General features: G+C 35.4%; 1 protein-coding gene across 1 annotated transcript in view; it reads right to left on the bottom strand.

Annotated features, from left to right (window-relative positions):
* Nucleotides 1-15,588, bottom strand: part of LOC111155354 (protein phosphatase 1 regulatory subunit 42) — a 41,486-nt gene extending 25,898 nt beyond the window's left edge. Inside the window, exons 1-4 of the mRNA XM_022515506.1 lie at nt 15,460-15,588; nt 11,829-11,995; nt 10,412-10,550; nt 7,027-7,143 (exon numbers count right to left, since the gene is read on the bottom strand). Of these exons, the coding sequence (XP_022371214.1) occupies nt 7,027-7,143; nt 10,412-10,550; nt 11,829-11,995; nt 15,460-15,588 (552 nt within the window). The remainder of the gene's footprint in view (nt 1-7,026; nt 7,144-10,411; nt 10,551-11,828; nt 11,996-15,459) is intronic.
* Nucleotides 15,589-16,380: the final 792 nt, after the last annotated feature.

Raw genomic sequence — 16,380 nt, 5'->3', positions numbered from 1 at the left:
TTCTTATCCTAAAATCTGTTCTAACTTATATTAATATAGTCACTCCAGCTAATTTTATTATTTGTTTATATATTTCCCTATAATTTTACTTTTAACCTGTATATATATTTATCTTTATAGTGTTTTCTTGCAGAGAGCATGTGATTGGATTTTCAAAATCCAGTCTTACCATCTCTACCTTTTAATTGGAATGTTTAGATTATTTACATTTAATATAATTACCAATATTACTGAGTTTAAAGTACCATCTTGCTATTTGTCTTATCTGCTCCCTTTTCCTTCTTTCCTGCTCCCCCCTATTTTTGTCTCTCATTTTCTATTACTGACTTACTAGTTACAAACATTTTGTTATTTTAATGGTTGCTTCAGTGTTTAGAACAATCATCCTTAAATAAGCACAGTCTTTCTTCAAATAATGACATCATTTCATATGTAACCTTAGTACACTGCCATTTCCTCCCTCCCTGTCACTTTTGCTATTGTTATTTTACTTTTACATGTCATTAACCCATGATCTGTGGTTATTATTTTTGTTTTAAAAAATTAATAATCTTTTTAAAGATCTTATTTATTTATTTGAGAGAGAGTGAGAGCATGCATGTGCATGTGAACACACAAGTGAGAAGAGGGGTAGGGGTTGGAGACAGACTCCATGCTGAGTGCAGATCCCAACATGGGGTTCGAGTCCAGAACCCTGAGATCACTACCTGAGCTGAAACCAAGAGTCAGACAGTTAAATGAGTAAGCCACACAGGCACCCCATTTCTCCACAATATTGTCAACACTTGTTATTATCTGTCTTTTTAATTATAGCTATCTTATCAGGTATGGTGTATAATTGTGATTTTGATTTACATTTCCCTAATGACTAATGATGTTCAGTATCTTCTCATGTGCATATTATCCACTTCTATATCTTCTTTGTAGAATATCTATTCAAGTTCTCTGCCCATTTATAAATCAGTTTGTCTTTTTGTTATTGAGTTGTGAGAGTTTTTTAAATATATTTTGGACACAAGTCTGTTATCAGTTATAGCTCTTGCAAATATTTTTCCCCAGTCTGTTGGCTTGCCTTTTTCACTTTCTTAATGGTATTCTTTGAAGTACAAAAGTTTTTAATTTTGTTGAAGTCTAATTTATCTTTTTTTTGTTATGCATTTAATGTTGTATTTAAGAAGGTTTTGTCTGATACAAAGTCATAAAGATTTATCCCAATGTTTTCCTTAAAGAGTTTTGTAGTTTTAACTCATATTTGTATCTTTGACCAATTTTAAATAGATTTTTGTTTATGTTATAGAAGGAATCCAACTTGATTATTTTATATGCAGCTATCCAAATATCTCAGCATTATTTGTTGAAAAAACTATTCTATGCCCGTTGGGCTGTCTTGGGTGTCCTTGTCAAAAATCAGTTGACATAAATGTGAAGGTTCACTTCTTTTATTTTTTTGAAGATTTATTTCTGGATTCCCAGTCTCATACTTATGACAATGCCACACTGCCTTAGTTACTACAGATCTGTAGTAAGTTTTGAAATAGGAAAGTGTGAATCCTTCAACTTGGTTTTTTTGTTTGGTTTTGTTTTCCCAAGAAAGTTTTGACTATTCTGTGTACCTTGAAGCCACTATTCCTTCAAAGCTATTTTCTGCTTCCTCCTTCATTTGGGCTGCTATAATAGGATACCATAGACTGGATGGCTTAAGCAAAAAGCATTGATTTCTCACAATTCTAGAGGCTGGGGAGTCCAAGATCAAAGTGCTGGCAGAGAGTGTGATCCTGTGAGAGCATTCTCCCTGGTTTGTATATGCCTGTATTCTCATTATATCCTCACATGGCTAAGAGAGAAAGTCGTAGTCCCTTCTCTTCTTAACAAGACTCTAATCCTATTCATGAGGTCTCCAGCCTCAAGACCTAATTATTTCCCAAAGGCCTCACCTTCAAATACCATCACCCGGGGGATAGGTTTCAATTTATGAATTTTAAAGGGACACAAACATTTAGTCCCCAGCATTGCCCCTACTCCTCCTAGGACTCCTTTTACGTACATGTTTGAATGCTTGTTATATTCCACAAGCCACTGAGGCTCTGTTCATTTTTTAGTGTTTTTATTTTCTGCACCTTTAAGTTTCAGTAATTCTAATGCTATAGATTTAAGTTCACTGATAATTTCTTCTGTAACATTCAATCTACTTTTTTAATTTAAATTTTAGTTAGTGAACATACAGTGCAATATTGGTTTCTGGAGTAGAATTCAGTGATTCAGCACTTACATATAATACCCAGTGCTCATCATATCAATTGCCCTCTTTAATGTCTAATCTACTTTGAATGCCATCCAATTAATTTTTCATTATAGATCCCTTTTTCAGTTTCAAAAGCTACTTTTTTTCTTTGCATCTTCCATTTCTCTTCTGTTTGTGTTCATGCTTTAAATTCTAGACCATATTTATAACAGCTTTTTAAAAGTTCTGATTTCTAATTTCATCTTCCATGTCATTTCCAGATGTTTTTTCTTGAGTGACTTTTCTGCCGTTATGATTTACATTTTCATGGCACTTGTTTGCTATTGCCCTCCCTGCATTTGTGGTCTGGAAAGTGCCTTCAGGCAGAAAGCTGGGATAATTAGAGAACTCACCTTGTTTGTTTTCTTTCTCTTAGGGTCCATAAGTCCTGTGCACCTCTAGTCTAGTGACTGAAAAAGTTGTTTCACATATTTTATCTGGCTTTCTGGTGTGTGTGTGAGTGTGTGTGTGTGTGTGTGTGTGTGTGTGTGAGAGAGAGAGAGAGAGAGATGATTCTTGTTTTGGTTTATACATCATAGCCCATTATATTATTTTTAAATATAATTTTATTTCCTTTTCCCCCCTATTTTCTGATTCTTGTATTCTTATTTGTCATATGTTGGATCTCCTGAATTAATTTTTTAAATTTATTTTTTACTTGATTATTTTCCATTTTTTCTCTTTTGTTCTTTCTTGGAGACATACAATTTTGTCATTTAAGCTTTGTATTGAATATTTAATTTCTTCTTATTTTAAATACTGCTGTGATTTTTCAACTGCAGTCTCTCTCTGGATGAACTTCTTCACAAATTAAACCTGTCCCTGGTAACTTTAATTTTAAGGTAGTCTGTCTAGGTAATCTTTTTCATTTTTTCTTCCTTCATCTCATCTTATTTCGAGTCTAGCATTTTTGTCCTGTTGTATATTGAAATTTCAGGTATGGAGAAGTATTTCATGAAAAACCTCAAGTTCTTCAAGTCTTAACATGGAAAGAAATTTCTAAGAGGTTCATGTGGCTTTGGTTAGAAGAAAAAGGTGCAAAGCTCTGTTAAAGTACTCCATTTCTGAAATATGAAAAACAAAACAAAACAAAACCCAACCATGATACTTGACCAGATATAATCTCACTACTGCCAAATCCAGTAGATTTCTGTCAACGTATTATCTGCCCTCATGTCAGCCACTCAACAGCATCAAATGCAAGGAGCCATTCCCTCTTTCTTGAAGCTTCTTTTTCTTGTCTTCTTCTGCATCATTAACTTCTCCTAGTGCCTTTTCATCTAAATGATCTCTAAATATTGGAATCTATTCTCTATTCCTACTGTCTTTCACCCAGAGTCATAGCTTTAAATATCCTGTTAATACTGTTGACTCTCAAATTTTCCTATCTTCTCCCTTGAATTCCAAATGTCTACTTGGTCTGTCAATTTCAGTGTCCAGTAGACATTTCAATAGAAGGAAGTCTTTTATTCCATCCCTTGTACTTCCCAATTTGTAAAGGCTACCATGTCTCCCCAGATCCTCATGCAAAAAAACAATGATTCATCCTTGATTCTTCTCTTTCCTTTATTATTGTGCACCCTACTCAACAAGTTCCATAGGATCAATAAAAAAAAAATACCTCTAATCCATCCACTCCTTTTCATCTCCAAGCAACCATCTTTTCTTAACCTTTGCAGTAGTCTCCCAACAGATGTCTTTGCTGTTATTCTTGCAACACTTTCTTTTTTTTTTAATTTTTATTTTTAAAAATATTTTATTTATTTGAACTAGAGAGTGAGCAAGTGAGAGAGAGCATGAGCAGGGGGAGAAGCAGACTCCCCACTGAGCAGGGATCCCAATGCAAGGCTCCAGGGACTCGATCCTAGGATCCCAGGATCATGACAGCCAACGGCAGTTGCTCCATCCAGGCACCCCCTTGCAACCTATTCATCACATAACTGATAATCTTCTAAAAATATAATCCTTTTAGTGACTTTCTATTACATTTAGAATAAAATAAAATTCATGACTATGGCTTAAAAGATCTTTATGATCTGACCCCTATCATAATCTCACATTTAACTGTTGCCTCTTCACTCATTCAACAATTATTTATTGATTACTTACACTGTGTTAGAGACTGAGCTAGGCACTGGGATGCTTATCACAGTAAACTGGCCTCTTTTTTGTTCCTCGTATACTCAGAATCTTTAAAGCTTCTGTTCCCTATGCTTGGTATGTTCTTTTCTTAGCTCTTTGCACAGTTTGTTCTTTATCACTCTTCAGGTCTCAGCATAAGTATCATTTCCTCAGAGGAATTTTTCTCATAAACTGATTTAAAATATCTACTGACCCCTTTTCCATTATGTCATCCTATTTAATTTCTTCATAGCCCTTTTCATGATCTTCTCTGCTTATTTATTTTCTGACTGTTCCCTCCCGTCTCATTTTAATGTAAGCTCCTTGAGGGTAGAGATGCTGTCTGTCTTGATTATGGTATCCTCAGTGCCTAGAATGTTTTCAGAAGACATAGAGCACTGCCTGGCACGTATAATATTATAAATATTTTTAATAGATTAACTTGATGGGGATGGGTTCAGGGAGAACTACACAGAGGAGGTAACATTGAGTTCATTCTTAAAATATAAGGATTTGTTTATTTAGACTTTTATCTTTGGGCTGAATAATCAATAGTAATGAAAGTATTTATTTTGGTTACACATTTTTCCTGATTATGCATTAGTAACCTAGCTTAAGAATCACTGTAGGTGAAATAGTTGGTCTTAATGTCATTCAGAAAAACTTCCTTTGGAATCATTTGGAGCCTAGCATTTTTGTCCTGTTACCGAAATTTCATTTTCTGTTCAGAGTTAAAACCATAATAGAGGATCTCCTGAGTGGCTCAGTTGATTAAGCATCCAAACCTTGATTTCGGCTCAGGTCACAATCTCAGGCTCCATGCTCAGCACTACATCTTCTTGAGCTTCTCTCTCTCCCACTTCAGCTGCCCCTCCTTCCTCTCACTGTACTTGTGCTCTCTCTCTCTCTCTCTCAATAAATAAATAAAATCTTTTTTAAAAAGCATAATAGCATAAGGCTTTAAGGATAATGACAATAACTGAAATGAATCTTGGTAGTAATTATAATTAACAACTAATCAGATCCTTTAAAATATATTTACCATTCATTACCAAGCATTGCATGTAAAACCTGGCTTACAAAAACATTTGGGAAAAATACTTAAACTGCACTTAAAATTGACGACAATTTGGGAGACTAGAATTCTCCACTTTTCTCTCCCCAGGAAAGGTGAGTTTCTGTGACTGGCCGCTCTGTTTCTATTTTCCATGTGATGAATAGAGAATGTTACACACAGAACAAATCTTCTCTACTTAATAAAAACTTAGACTCCAGGCTCTGTCACTTTGATTAGGATCATATGCATGTGTAGTGTATTTCATATAAGGCTGTTGATCTACCACAAAATCATATTCATACAAATACTGTAAAATCATCAAAAAATTAAATAATTTTGATGAATACAAAATGTCCAGTGGGGGAAAAAATCTAGAAGAGCAGTCTAAAACTTAAAATATTTTTGAATGTAGACTTTATCCCATGAACTTCTTACATCCTTCATGTTGTAAGATGCAAGAATTAACTGGGTCATGCTTCCTTATTGGAAGCATTCCTTATTTTTATTTTATTTTATTTATTTATTTTTATTTATTTATTCCTTATTTTTATTTTGAATATCCATCCTGATTGTTCAGTGACTTTTTAGGTATTTGGGGGAATTTATTTGTAGTATAATATGTGTAATATTTTCATAATTATCTACTGCTATAGTAGTTATGGGACTAGCCAGGTAATAGGTCTGAATTTGGAAACAAGTCAGGGGAAACTTTTTTAAGGTCAGTGGATAGATGTCTGGAAGTAGTTTTGAAAACAAGAGCTCTGTTTATGGGGGGGAAAAGCCCTTCATTGCGCCTATGGCTTCAGGTAAAGAAATTATACCCAGCCCACCCTATTGCCATACCAGAAACTGAGGTCATGGCTGTGGCTCAGCTTACAGATGACTGTTTCCAGGAAGCCTTTTCTAGCCCCAGGCTGAGTTGGTGCTGCCACGATACTTATGAAAACAGAATCACAATGTAGTCCTCTTACTTGCTGACTGTGGATTTTTTTGAGCCCCAGGACTTTATCCTTCCTTCCTCTGAACTACACAGAATACTACAGTGTCTGACAGACATGTAGGTGCTCAGTACATATTTGAATGAATAAATAATTGAATGAATATGGTATGATAAGATATAACATGTCATAAATACAGCTGGCACAAATTAGAATAAGTTCAAGATCCAGATACTTGCTCAAGGAGCAGCAGCCAGGAGAGTGTTCAGATCTAATCATAGTTACTAGAAATTCAGTCATTGGGAGATCAGAGTTAAGTGGTAAGAAATCTAATCTCCAGAGGGAAACATTTGATGGAAAAATAATACAGAGAGGAAAAGCACATATTTCCTTCTCAGAGAAACCTCTTTCTGTTGGTGAGGAGTGGAGGCATAGGGGTATGGAAGAGAAAAACAGGTAAGAGGACAAAATTGTGCAAATACAGTAAGAAGCTGAGATTCATATGCTAGTTTTAGAGTTAATCCAGAATAGTTTTTAAAGTAATAAATTTTATAGATATTTAGAAAAATAATTACTTTTAATTCACAATTTCATGTAAATACTTTAAAATTATTTTTTCTTTACATTACCTTCACATGCAGAAGTTGGTTGTCAACTGCTATGAGCTGATTAAGATTCTCCAATATTTCTAGGTCTCTTATGTCATCAATATTATTATTGCTGATATTCAATATAGAGAGGGATTTCTGTAAGAAAAATAAATTAGCATTAATAAATAGTCTAATTAAATGCTGTATATAGTAACCAGAAATCTTAATTTGTGAAAAATGTATCAGTTCAGGCTATTTTGCTTTTTAGGCAAGAAAATTAAAAGCCATGGAGATTTTGTTTTCCTGCCATATTTTTTCCAGACATAACTTTAAGGACTTTAGTAATTGTGATATGACTTACTATTTTTGTCTAAAATTCCTTCATAAGTCTGATTTTCCTCTTCTAGAATATAAAAGAAATTTATAGAAAAAAGAAGCCAGGAATCAAGAAGCAAACAAAAAAAGTGCCCCAACAAACAAATGATAACAGAGTGTAGAAAAACGGTTATTTCAGTTTAAGCAAATTATCTTTTTGTGTTAAATATCACTAAGATTTGTACTTACATAGGAAGAAATAATTTTTGTCTATTTTTCAGAATATGAAAAATGACTTAGAGATTATCTGGTTTAATTTTTATCTTTATCTCTCTTATAGTTTTCTCTTGACAATCCATATGTTCAGAAGGCACTTAAAATAAAAATTAGCTAATTAACAAGCAGTATGAACATCACTATTAGTGAGGACATAAATACACAGTAGAGAAGCACTAAACCAAAGCCATCTTAAAATCTACGGCCTAATAATCTCTACCAAGACTGAGCTGACCCACCAAGCCATCCATAACTAACCTTTAGAGAAAATACTTCTTGATACTTTTTAAGAATTTAAAAAATTATGCCTTATATTTAGAATTTTAGAATCTGCTTGAATCTATGCAAAAATTGAGCAAGCAAAATGTTTTATACTGGCGTTTGTAATAAAACTAGCCATCCTCATAGAGGGATCAATTTATTTGGGTCAGTGGAGGTGAGCTGAGATACACTTGATTCTATGGGGAAGATAGGGAGAGGGTAGGATAGAAATAAGATCGCTTCTTTCTTTTCCAATTTAAAGGACTATTTTTCAATTTTTATAAATTCGGTTCACAAAACTTTTATTGCTCTCTTTTTCTGGGCCCTCTAAAATAAAGCCAATGAAATCTATAAACACAGAACCATTTTCCCTTTTATGTCTCTTGCCCCAGAACTGAAGGTAGCCTATCCTAACAAATCCCATTTTGAGAATTAGCAAAAGCCTCCATTGCGGCCCCTGGCTTCTCAACTAATTGTGACACCTTCACCATGTATCTGGGCGTCAGGTCACAGTGGGAGATTCGTATCTGGTACTCCCAGATCTGCCTGCTTCTAACGAAGCAGAGCTGTATGTAGGGCAACCTACAATCAGATCAGAATCCAGCGAGAAAACATTTCATCATCATGATTCTCTAGGTTGTTTAAAATTTGCCAAATAGTTGTGCATGACTCTTTCCTTAGGCTTTTTCCTAATATTTTAAATTTTGAATCATGATAATCACCAAGGCAGAAATTATTAATGAATTGACATCTGGACTAGAACCTAATAATTTACATAACCTTTCCACAACCTTCTTTTGATCCTTTTAGTACTGTAGAGGTAGGCATTATTATTCCCACTTTATAGCTTCTTATCTCTGAGAAATTATGTGAGAAAAGTTCATTTTAACCCTCAAGTAAAAGCTCAACTGTTTGGAACCAGAAGAGACCCCAAATAGCCAGAGGAATGCTGAAAAAGAAAACCAAAGCTGGTGGCATCACAATCCTGGGCTTCGAGCTCTATTACAAAGCTAAATCATCAAGAGTAATGGGTACTGACACAAAGACAGATACATAGATTAATGGATCAGAATGGAGAACCCAGAAATGGATATGGACCCTCAACTTTATGGTCAACTAATCTTTGACAAAGCAGGAAAGAATATCCAATGGAAAAAGAACAGTCTTTTCAATAAATGGTGCTGAGAAAATTGGATCGCCACATGCAGAAGAATGAAACTGGACAATTTTTTTACACCATACACTAAAACAGACTCAAAATGGATGAAAGACCTAAATGTGAGACAGGAATCCATCAAGATCCTAGAAGAGAACAAAGGCAGCAACCTCTGTGACTTTGGCTCCAGCAACTTCTTTGAGGACACATCTCAAAGGCAAGGGAAACAAAAACAAAAAAAAGTTATTGGGACTTCATCAAGATAAAAAGCTTTTGCACAGCAAAGGAAACAGTGAATAAAAGGTAACCTACAGACTGGGAAAAGATATTTGCAAATGACGTATCAGATAAAGAGCTAGTATCCAAGATCTATAAAGAACTTCTCAAATTCGAATCTATAAGGAACTTTTCAAAAACCAAATAAATGGGCAGAAAAAATGGGCAGGAGATATGAACAGACATAGCTCTCATATCTCTGAAGAAGACATACAAATGGCCAACAGACACATGAAAAAAAATGTTCAACATCACTCAGCATTAGAGAAATACAAATCCAAACCACACTTGAGATATTACCTCACACCAGTCAGAATGGCTAAAATTAGTCAGAAAACAACAAATGTTGATGAGGATGCAGAGAAAGGTACATCCTCTTACACTGTTGGTGGGTATGCAAGCTGATGCAGCCATTCTGGAAAACAGTATGGAGTTTCCTCAAGAAGTTAAAAAGCTACCCTATGATCCAGCAATTGCACTACTAGGGATTCACCCCAAAGACAGAAATGTAGTGACCCCAATGTTCATAGCAGCAATGTCCATAATAGCCAAACAAACTTTGGAGAGAGCCCAGATGTCCCTTGACAGATGAATACATACATACATACACAATGGAATATTACTCAGCCTTTGGAAAGAACAAATACCATTCACATTGATGTGGATGGAACTAGAGGGCATTATGCTGAGCAAAATAAGTCAATCAGAGAAAGGCAATTATCATAGGTTTCACTCATGTAGAAAATAAGAAACAGCACAGAGGATCATAGTGGGAGGGAGGGAAAACTGAATGGGAAGTGATCAGAGAAGGAGAAACAAACTAAGGGTTGCTGGAGGGAAGGAGGGTGGGGGTGTGGATAATTGGGAGATGGGCATCAAGGAGACACATGATGTGATGTGCACGGGGTGTTATATGCAATTGATAAATTATTGAACACCATATTTGAAACTAATGATGTACTATATGTTGGCCAATTGAATTTAAATTAAAAAATTCTCAACTGGCCATATAAACATACAGAGCATATGTAATGTTCAGATATACCTTTGCTACCTTCCTGTTCCATTATGACTGTTAATAACTATAGTCTTTGTCAGAATAACTATATATTCTTGTCAGAATACTCAAATTGGCCTTACTGCCAAAGAATGAAGAGTTCGTGGATCAAACAGAAGCTTTTCTCCAAGGGGAAGCCTCTGACTCTCAACATGAAGTTCTCTTAGTCCTTCTAATCCTTCTAAACCTTCTATGACAGCAATGTAATTGCCTCCGAGATACCTGCAAAATATAAAACAACTTTAAATACACGTTCTGAGAATCATGGTCTGTAAACATGACAAAAACATAACAATCACTGAGCTGAGTGAAAATTACATATGTGGAAATTTCAGAATCGTCTTTGTAATGAATCAATGAAAGGTTTATTTATATGATTCTTATACTTAACTTCGTCTAAGAAATAAGTTTATTTTTTTTTAAAGTAAGAGAATTGGAATAGTCCTTATTAAATGATCTACCAGTATTACTTTTATATATTAGGTGAAGAATCATCTGAGTAGAAGGGTCTTTTTTTTTTTTTAAGCTTTTTACAATTTATTTCAGAGAGAGTGTGAGAAAGAACATGAGGGGGGTGGAGGGAGAGGGAGAGATAGACTCCTGCTGAGCAGGGAGCCCAACACAGGGTTCCATCCCAGGTCCCTGAGATCATGACCTGAGCTGAAGGCAGATGCTGAACCAACTGAACCACCTAGGCTACCTCCCTGGGTATTAGTTTTAAAAATGGAAGATTTTTGCGCCTAACACCAGAGACTCTCATTTGGCTATCTAGATCAGAACCCAGCAATCTGCATTTTTTAAAAAGACTTTATTTACTTATTTGACAGAGAGAGATCACAAGAAGGCAGAGAGAGAAGGGGGAAGCAGGCTCCCCGCTGAGCAGAGAACTCAACATGGGGCTCGATCCCAGGACCCTGAGATCAGGGTCTGAGCCGAAGGCAGAGGCTCAACCCTCTGAGTCACTCAGGCACCCCGTAATCTGCATTTTTAATTAGCATTTTCTACCCTACTCTCTTCCCATTCTGAGGTTCTTGGCCTACTTTTTGAGAAGCACTGGTAATTCTTCCAATCTGGGAAAAATGAATACACCAGTCTTCATTGTTGAATTAAAATCATTATAGGCAGTAAATGCCTTTTTACAATCAAATCAACAGTATCAACTCTGTGACCCTGCCTCTTTGAGATGTGTGATTCTGAAAGGAGAGCTCATCTGGTTTCCATGGAAACTTTTTTCACCAGTTGAGTCTTTAGGGATGCTTTAGATATCCTTATAAGTGCTTAAGACAACTCACCCTCCTGCAAAAGAAAAGTGTATCAGGCTTAATGAAACAAATCGCCAAGTATTACATGTGTTACAGTTTATTTTGTACTAATAATACTATAAGAGAATAAAAATTGAGGCCTGTTCCGCCCAACTGCAGATAACGGAAAGGCCCGCATGCAAACATATTACTGTAATGATTACAAACAATTACATTACTTAAAAATAAAAGCACTTACAGTTTTTCCAGTTTCTTTAATGACCTGAGGTTCTCTATACATGAAAGACAATTGTTTTGTAGGTATAAGTGAGTCAGATTTGTAGCGTAATTCAAGTTAGTCATTTGACTAATACGGTTATCATACAAATATAAAACACTAAGATTTTTGCAAGGAGAGAGGTCTTCCTAAAAGAAAACAAAAACAGGTCATACTTAATTTCTCCTGAAAATTTAGAAGTTTGTTTTAAAGAAAGTTCTTCACTTAACCGTTCTGCGAATTTCCTTGTTTAATATAAAAGAAAAGTATTTCTCTGTTCTTAGCACAGTCAAAACAAGTCTTGAATGATAGTAAAATTAGTTCTAGATTTTGTATTCTGTAACTATATCAATAAAATTGTATTTGTTAAGAAAGATTTTCCTAGGGCAAGCAGTTTTCCTTGGAAGCAGTTAGGTTCCTCTGGAAGTTGAAGCATTTAACAAATTATTGCTTCAACATTATAAATCAGGGTTTTAAAAAAAATTTTATTTATTTATTTGAGAATGAGTGAGAGCAAGAGAGAGGGCATGAGTGCAGGGGAGGGGTTTAGGGGTGGAGGGAGAAGGAAAAGAAAACTCGCTGCTGAGCGTGAGTTAAACTGAGTTAAGCCGAGATGCTTAACAGACTGAGCCACCCAGGCACTCCTATAAATCAGGTCTTAATCTTTCTCTAGGATTGTAAGTAAACATGTTTGTGATACTGAAAATGGGAAGTCATATAGATAGTCAGGAGCAATAGATTAATAAACTACGATAATGCTATTGAAGGGAATGCTCTTTCACCATTAGATATCCTTTAGTTTCTTTAGCAATATTTTGTAGATCTCAAAATGAAAACAGTACATTCAATATGACCTACTATTGTAAAATTATATGAAAACATGCTAGAAAAAAGACTGGAAGGACATCACCTACATGTTAATAGTGGTCTTCTCTGCATGATGGGATTAGGCCAGTTTCTTTTAATATGTATTTCATAGAAATGCACACGAGTTACTTTTTTTTCTGATTGAAAAATTTTTATCGATAAGTAACTGTTAAGAACATTCATTTCTTGGGGCGCCTGAGTGGCTCAGTGGGTTAAGCCTCTGCCTTCGGCTCAGGTCATGATCTCAGGGTCCTGGGAGCGAGCCCCGCATCAGGCTCTCTGCTCAGCAGGGAGTCTGCTTCCTCCTCTCTCTCTGACTGCCTCTCTGCCTACTTGTGATCTCTCTCTGTCAAATAGATAAATAAAATCTTTAAAAAAAAATAGAACATTCATTTCTCTTGAGTCTGCTGTCAACTATAATCTATAAAAGCAAATTATACTTAAATTATAACATTCAACAAAGAGAATTTTTTTTAAAAAAAGGCAGCCACCGACGAACTAATAAACACAATGTGCTTTCTCACACCAGTTACTTTTGAGATAAGAAAATAATTAAAGGTATATATTTTTTAAGTCTGCCATTTCTTATGTTGTGGTAGAGTCAGCCTAGAGTAAGCAGGCAAGAGATAAAGTAAAGTTATACTCAAAAGTACCTCAGCTTGGGGTGCCTGGTTGGCTTAGTTGGTGGAGCCTGAAACTTTTGGCCTTGAAGTGGTAAGTTCGAGCCCCACATTAGGCATAGAGATTTTTTTTTAAATAAAAATAAAATCTTAAAAAAAATCTTAACTTTTATTAAAAAGATTTTAAAAATATAACCACATCTTGGGAATTGTGTTTACAAGGTATTCTTAGTGTGAATTTTTTTTTAGAGTGAGAGTAAGCATGGGTGCACGTGCATGTGATAGGGTTGGGGGTGGGGGGAGAAGGACAGAGGGAAAGCAAGAGAGAGAATCCCAAGCAGCCTCCATCCCCAGGCTCCATCCTCCTGACATGGGGCCCAATCTCATGACCCTGAGATCACGACCTGAGCTGAAATTAAGAGTGGGGCACTTAACCAACTGAGGCACCCAGCCACCCAGGTGGCCCAACTGAATTATAGTTGGCCTTTGAAGAACATGGATTTGAACTGCATGGGTCCACTTACACATGGATTCTTTTTTCTATAAATATTGTATAATACTGCAATGTATCTTATCTTATCTTATGATTTTCTTAACACTTTCTTTTCTCTAGCTTATTTTGTATGCATATAATGCAAGGACTTTCAATCGTTGGGTGATAGGGTGTTGGGGAATGTGGTGGGGGTGTTGGTGTCCCTAACTCTTGCATAGCTCCAGGGTTAACTGTGCTTTAACTAGTTTGCTTTGCTTCTAAAAAAGATCCTCTAAACCAAAGGAGCACTGATTGTGAGGAGACAAAAGAACATTAAATGGAGGCTCTCTGCAGAAGACAAGTCTGTAATGGTATGATGAAGTAGAGAGTTTTCTGGGCAATTGGATTCATGGGGAGAAGAATCACTAAGAAACTGGAAAGAAGGGATGCCTGGGTGGTTCAGTTAAACGTCTGCCTTTGGCTCAGGTCATGATCCCAGAGTCCTAGGATCGAGTCCTACACATCCTCCTACTTGTCTGCTCTCACCCTCTCTCTCTCTGACAAAAAAAATAATATAATTAAAAAAAAATAAACTGAAAAGAAATACAGAATAGGAACTTGGTAGAGTCTCTGCAAAAAAAAAAAAAATTATCTTGATTGAGAGTTGTGCTTGGGGCTTTGGTATTTTTTTCATTCATTTTGATAAGCATTTATTAAGCACTTAATATGGGTTAGCCGCTGAGATGGATTGGAGGGGGAGCTTTAGAGTGATGTGAACAAAACAGACATCATCCCCGCCCTCACATATCTTATATTTCTGAGAAAATTTCTCTTGTCTATAGTCTTTAGCATTTTATTGTAGACAACAGAAACCAATACAAATGGCCTAAAAGCATTATTGCTCCTTTTAAAGTTTCCCAAAAGCCAAGAATTAGCTAAACACAGAGAAAATATAGTGTCAGAGTATATTCAAACAAACAATCTTGTCTGATATAAATTATAGTATAATCTCCATTTATATAACCAGTTAAATTATGAGTGAAAAAGATTTCACTGTTTAAAGTTTTGAAATACGGTATTTACGTAGTTAATTCTTGCTATCTTGTTTTAAAAGAAAAAACTCAAATTCCAAGGAACTGGAATTATAAAAAGTATTATCTTTGAAATTATTTTCTAACATCCACTTTCTTTTTTTTTTTTTAAGATTTTATTTATTTATTTGACAGACAGAGATCACAAGTAGGCAGAGAGGCAAGGCAGAGAGAGAGAGGAGGAAGCAGGCTCCCCCCCCGAGCAGGCAGCTCCATCCTAGGACCCTGGGATCATGACCTGAGCCCAAGGCAGAGGCTTTAACCCACTGAACCACCCAGGCGCCCCTAACATCCACTTTCAAATCTAGTTTGCTACACTATAGAATATTTCAGGGAGACATATATATTTAGCACATATATTTAACAATCATGATGGTATATTTTATAGAGACTTAGTTTTAATAATTTTAACATCAAAAGCAAGAAATTAAAGTGAAAACAATATACTAATCAAAACACAGTAAGTATGATCAAAATATAGGTAATAATGTATTTTCTGATACCTATTTTAAATTTTACATTGCTAATTATGTAAAAATAGGAAACAATTTCAGAATTCTTACAATTGCATCTATATTTTTGTCTGAAAAATTTATATGAGTTATTTTCTTCAGGTAGCGTGAGGTGGTTTCTTCTTTTCGGGGTTTAAGATTGCTATTTTTGGCTATTAGATCCAAGGTTAGTCGAACCATGATTTCTCCCTGAATCAAACTCTCAGCAGTAGCTTGGTTCTGATACCATCTCAAAAGCAGGTTTAGGTATTGTTTTATGCCCAACTTTCTAAAAATAAAAAAAAAAGTAATATTATGTACATGATAATTTAGGAAAAATTCTGATGTTTTAATTTTCTTATATAAAACTATTTGATAAGCTACTTCGGAGACATTTTTAAAGGCACTTAGGTATTTTCTAAGTTATTAGACTTAATTGTTTTTACAACACCAAAATTAATTAAATATACAATGCTCATTCACTTCTACTTTTAAATCTTTTCCTCTCTCTAGTACTGAGTTGTTACTGTGGGCATCTTTTAAAAGATTTTTTTCCTCTCAAGAAATATTATCTGATGTTCTCATATGAAGAGACTAAGGCCCAGAGATCTGTCTCAAACTACTGAAGGTAGTGGCAGTTGAGAATGCAACCAAGTCTTCTGGCTCCTTTTTCCATAGTACCCATGGTGATCATATTTTCAAAACCCTGAAAACAGAACACATCATGTAAAAACTGTGAGTATGTACATAGGACAATAGTGCAAAATACTTGAAAATGGAGCTGGCCTTGAAATTTATTATGTTACTACAACTGTAATCCACAAAGAGGCAACATAAGGCAGTGTTTTTCAGTCCAGACTGCCTGGTTCAGATTTTGGCTCCACTGCCCCCTAGTCAGGCAATCTTGGGCAGGGTAAATCAGTTTTGTTTTTTTTTCCCTAGTGTCCCCCCATTCACAGTACAAACCAGGCAAAGGGCCTGGGCTGAGGTATA

The sequence above is a fragment of the Enhydra lutris genome, unplaced genomic scaffold (assembly GCF_002288905.1).
Source record: "Enhydra lutris kenyoni isolate GAN:26980312 unplaced genomic scaffold, ASM228890v2 scaffoldscaffold41, whole genome shotgun sequence".
NCBI lineage: Eukaryota > Metazoa > Chordata > Mammalia > Carnivora > Mustelidae > Enhydra > Enhydra lutris.
This window is presented reverse-complemented; position numbering and strand designations above follow the sequence as displayed.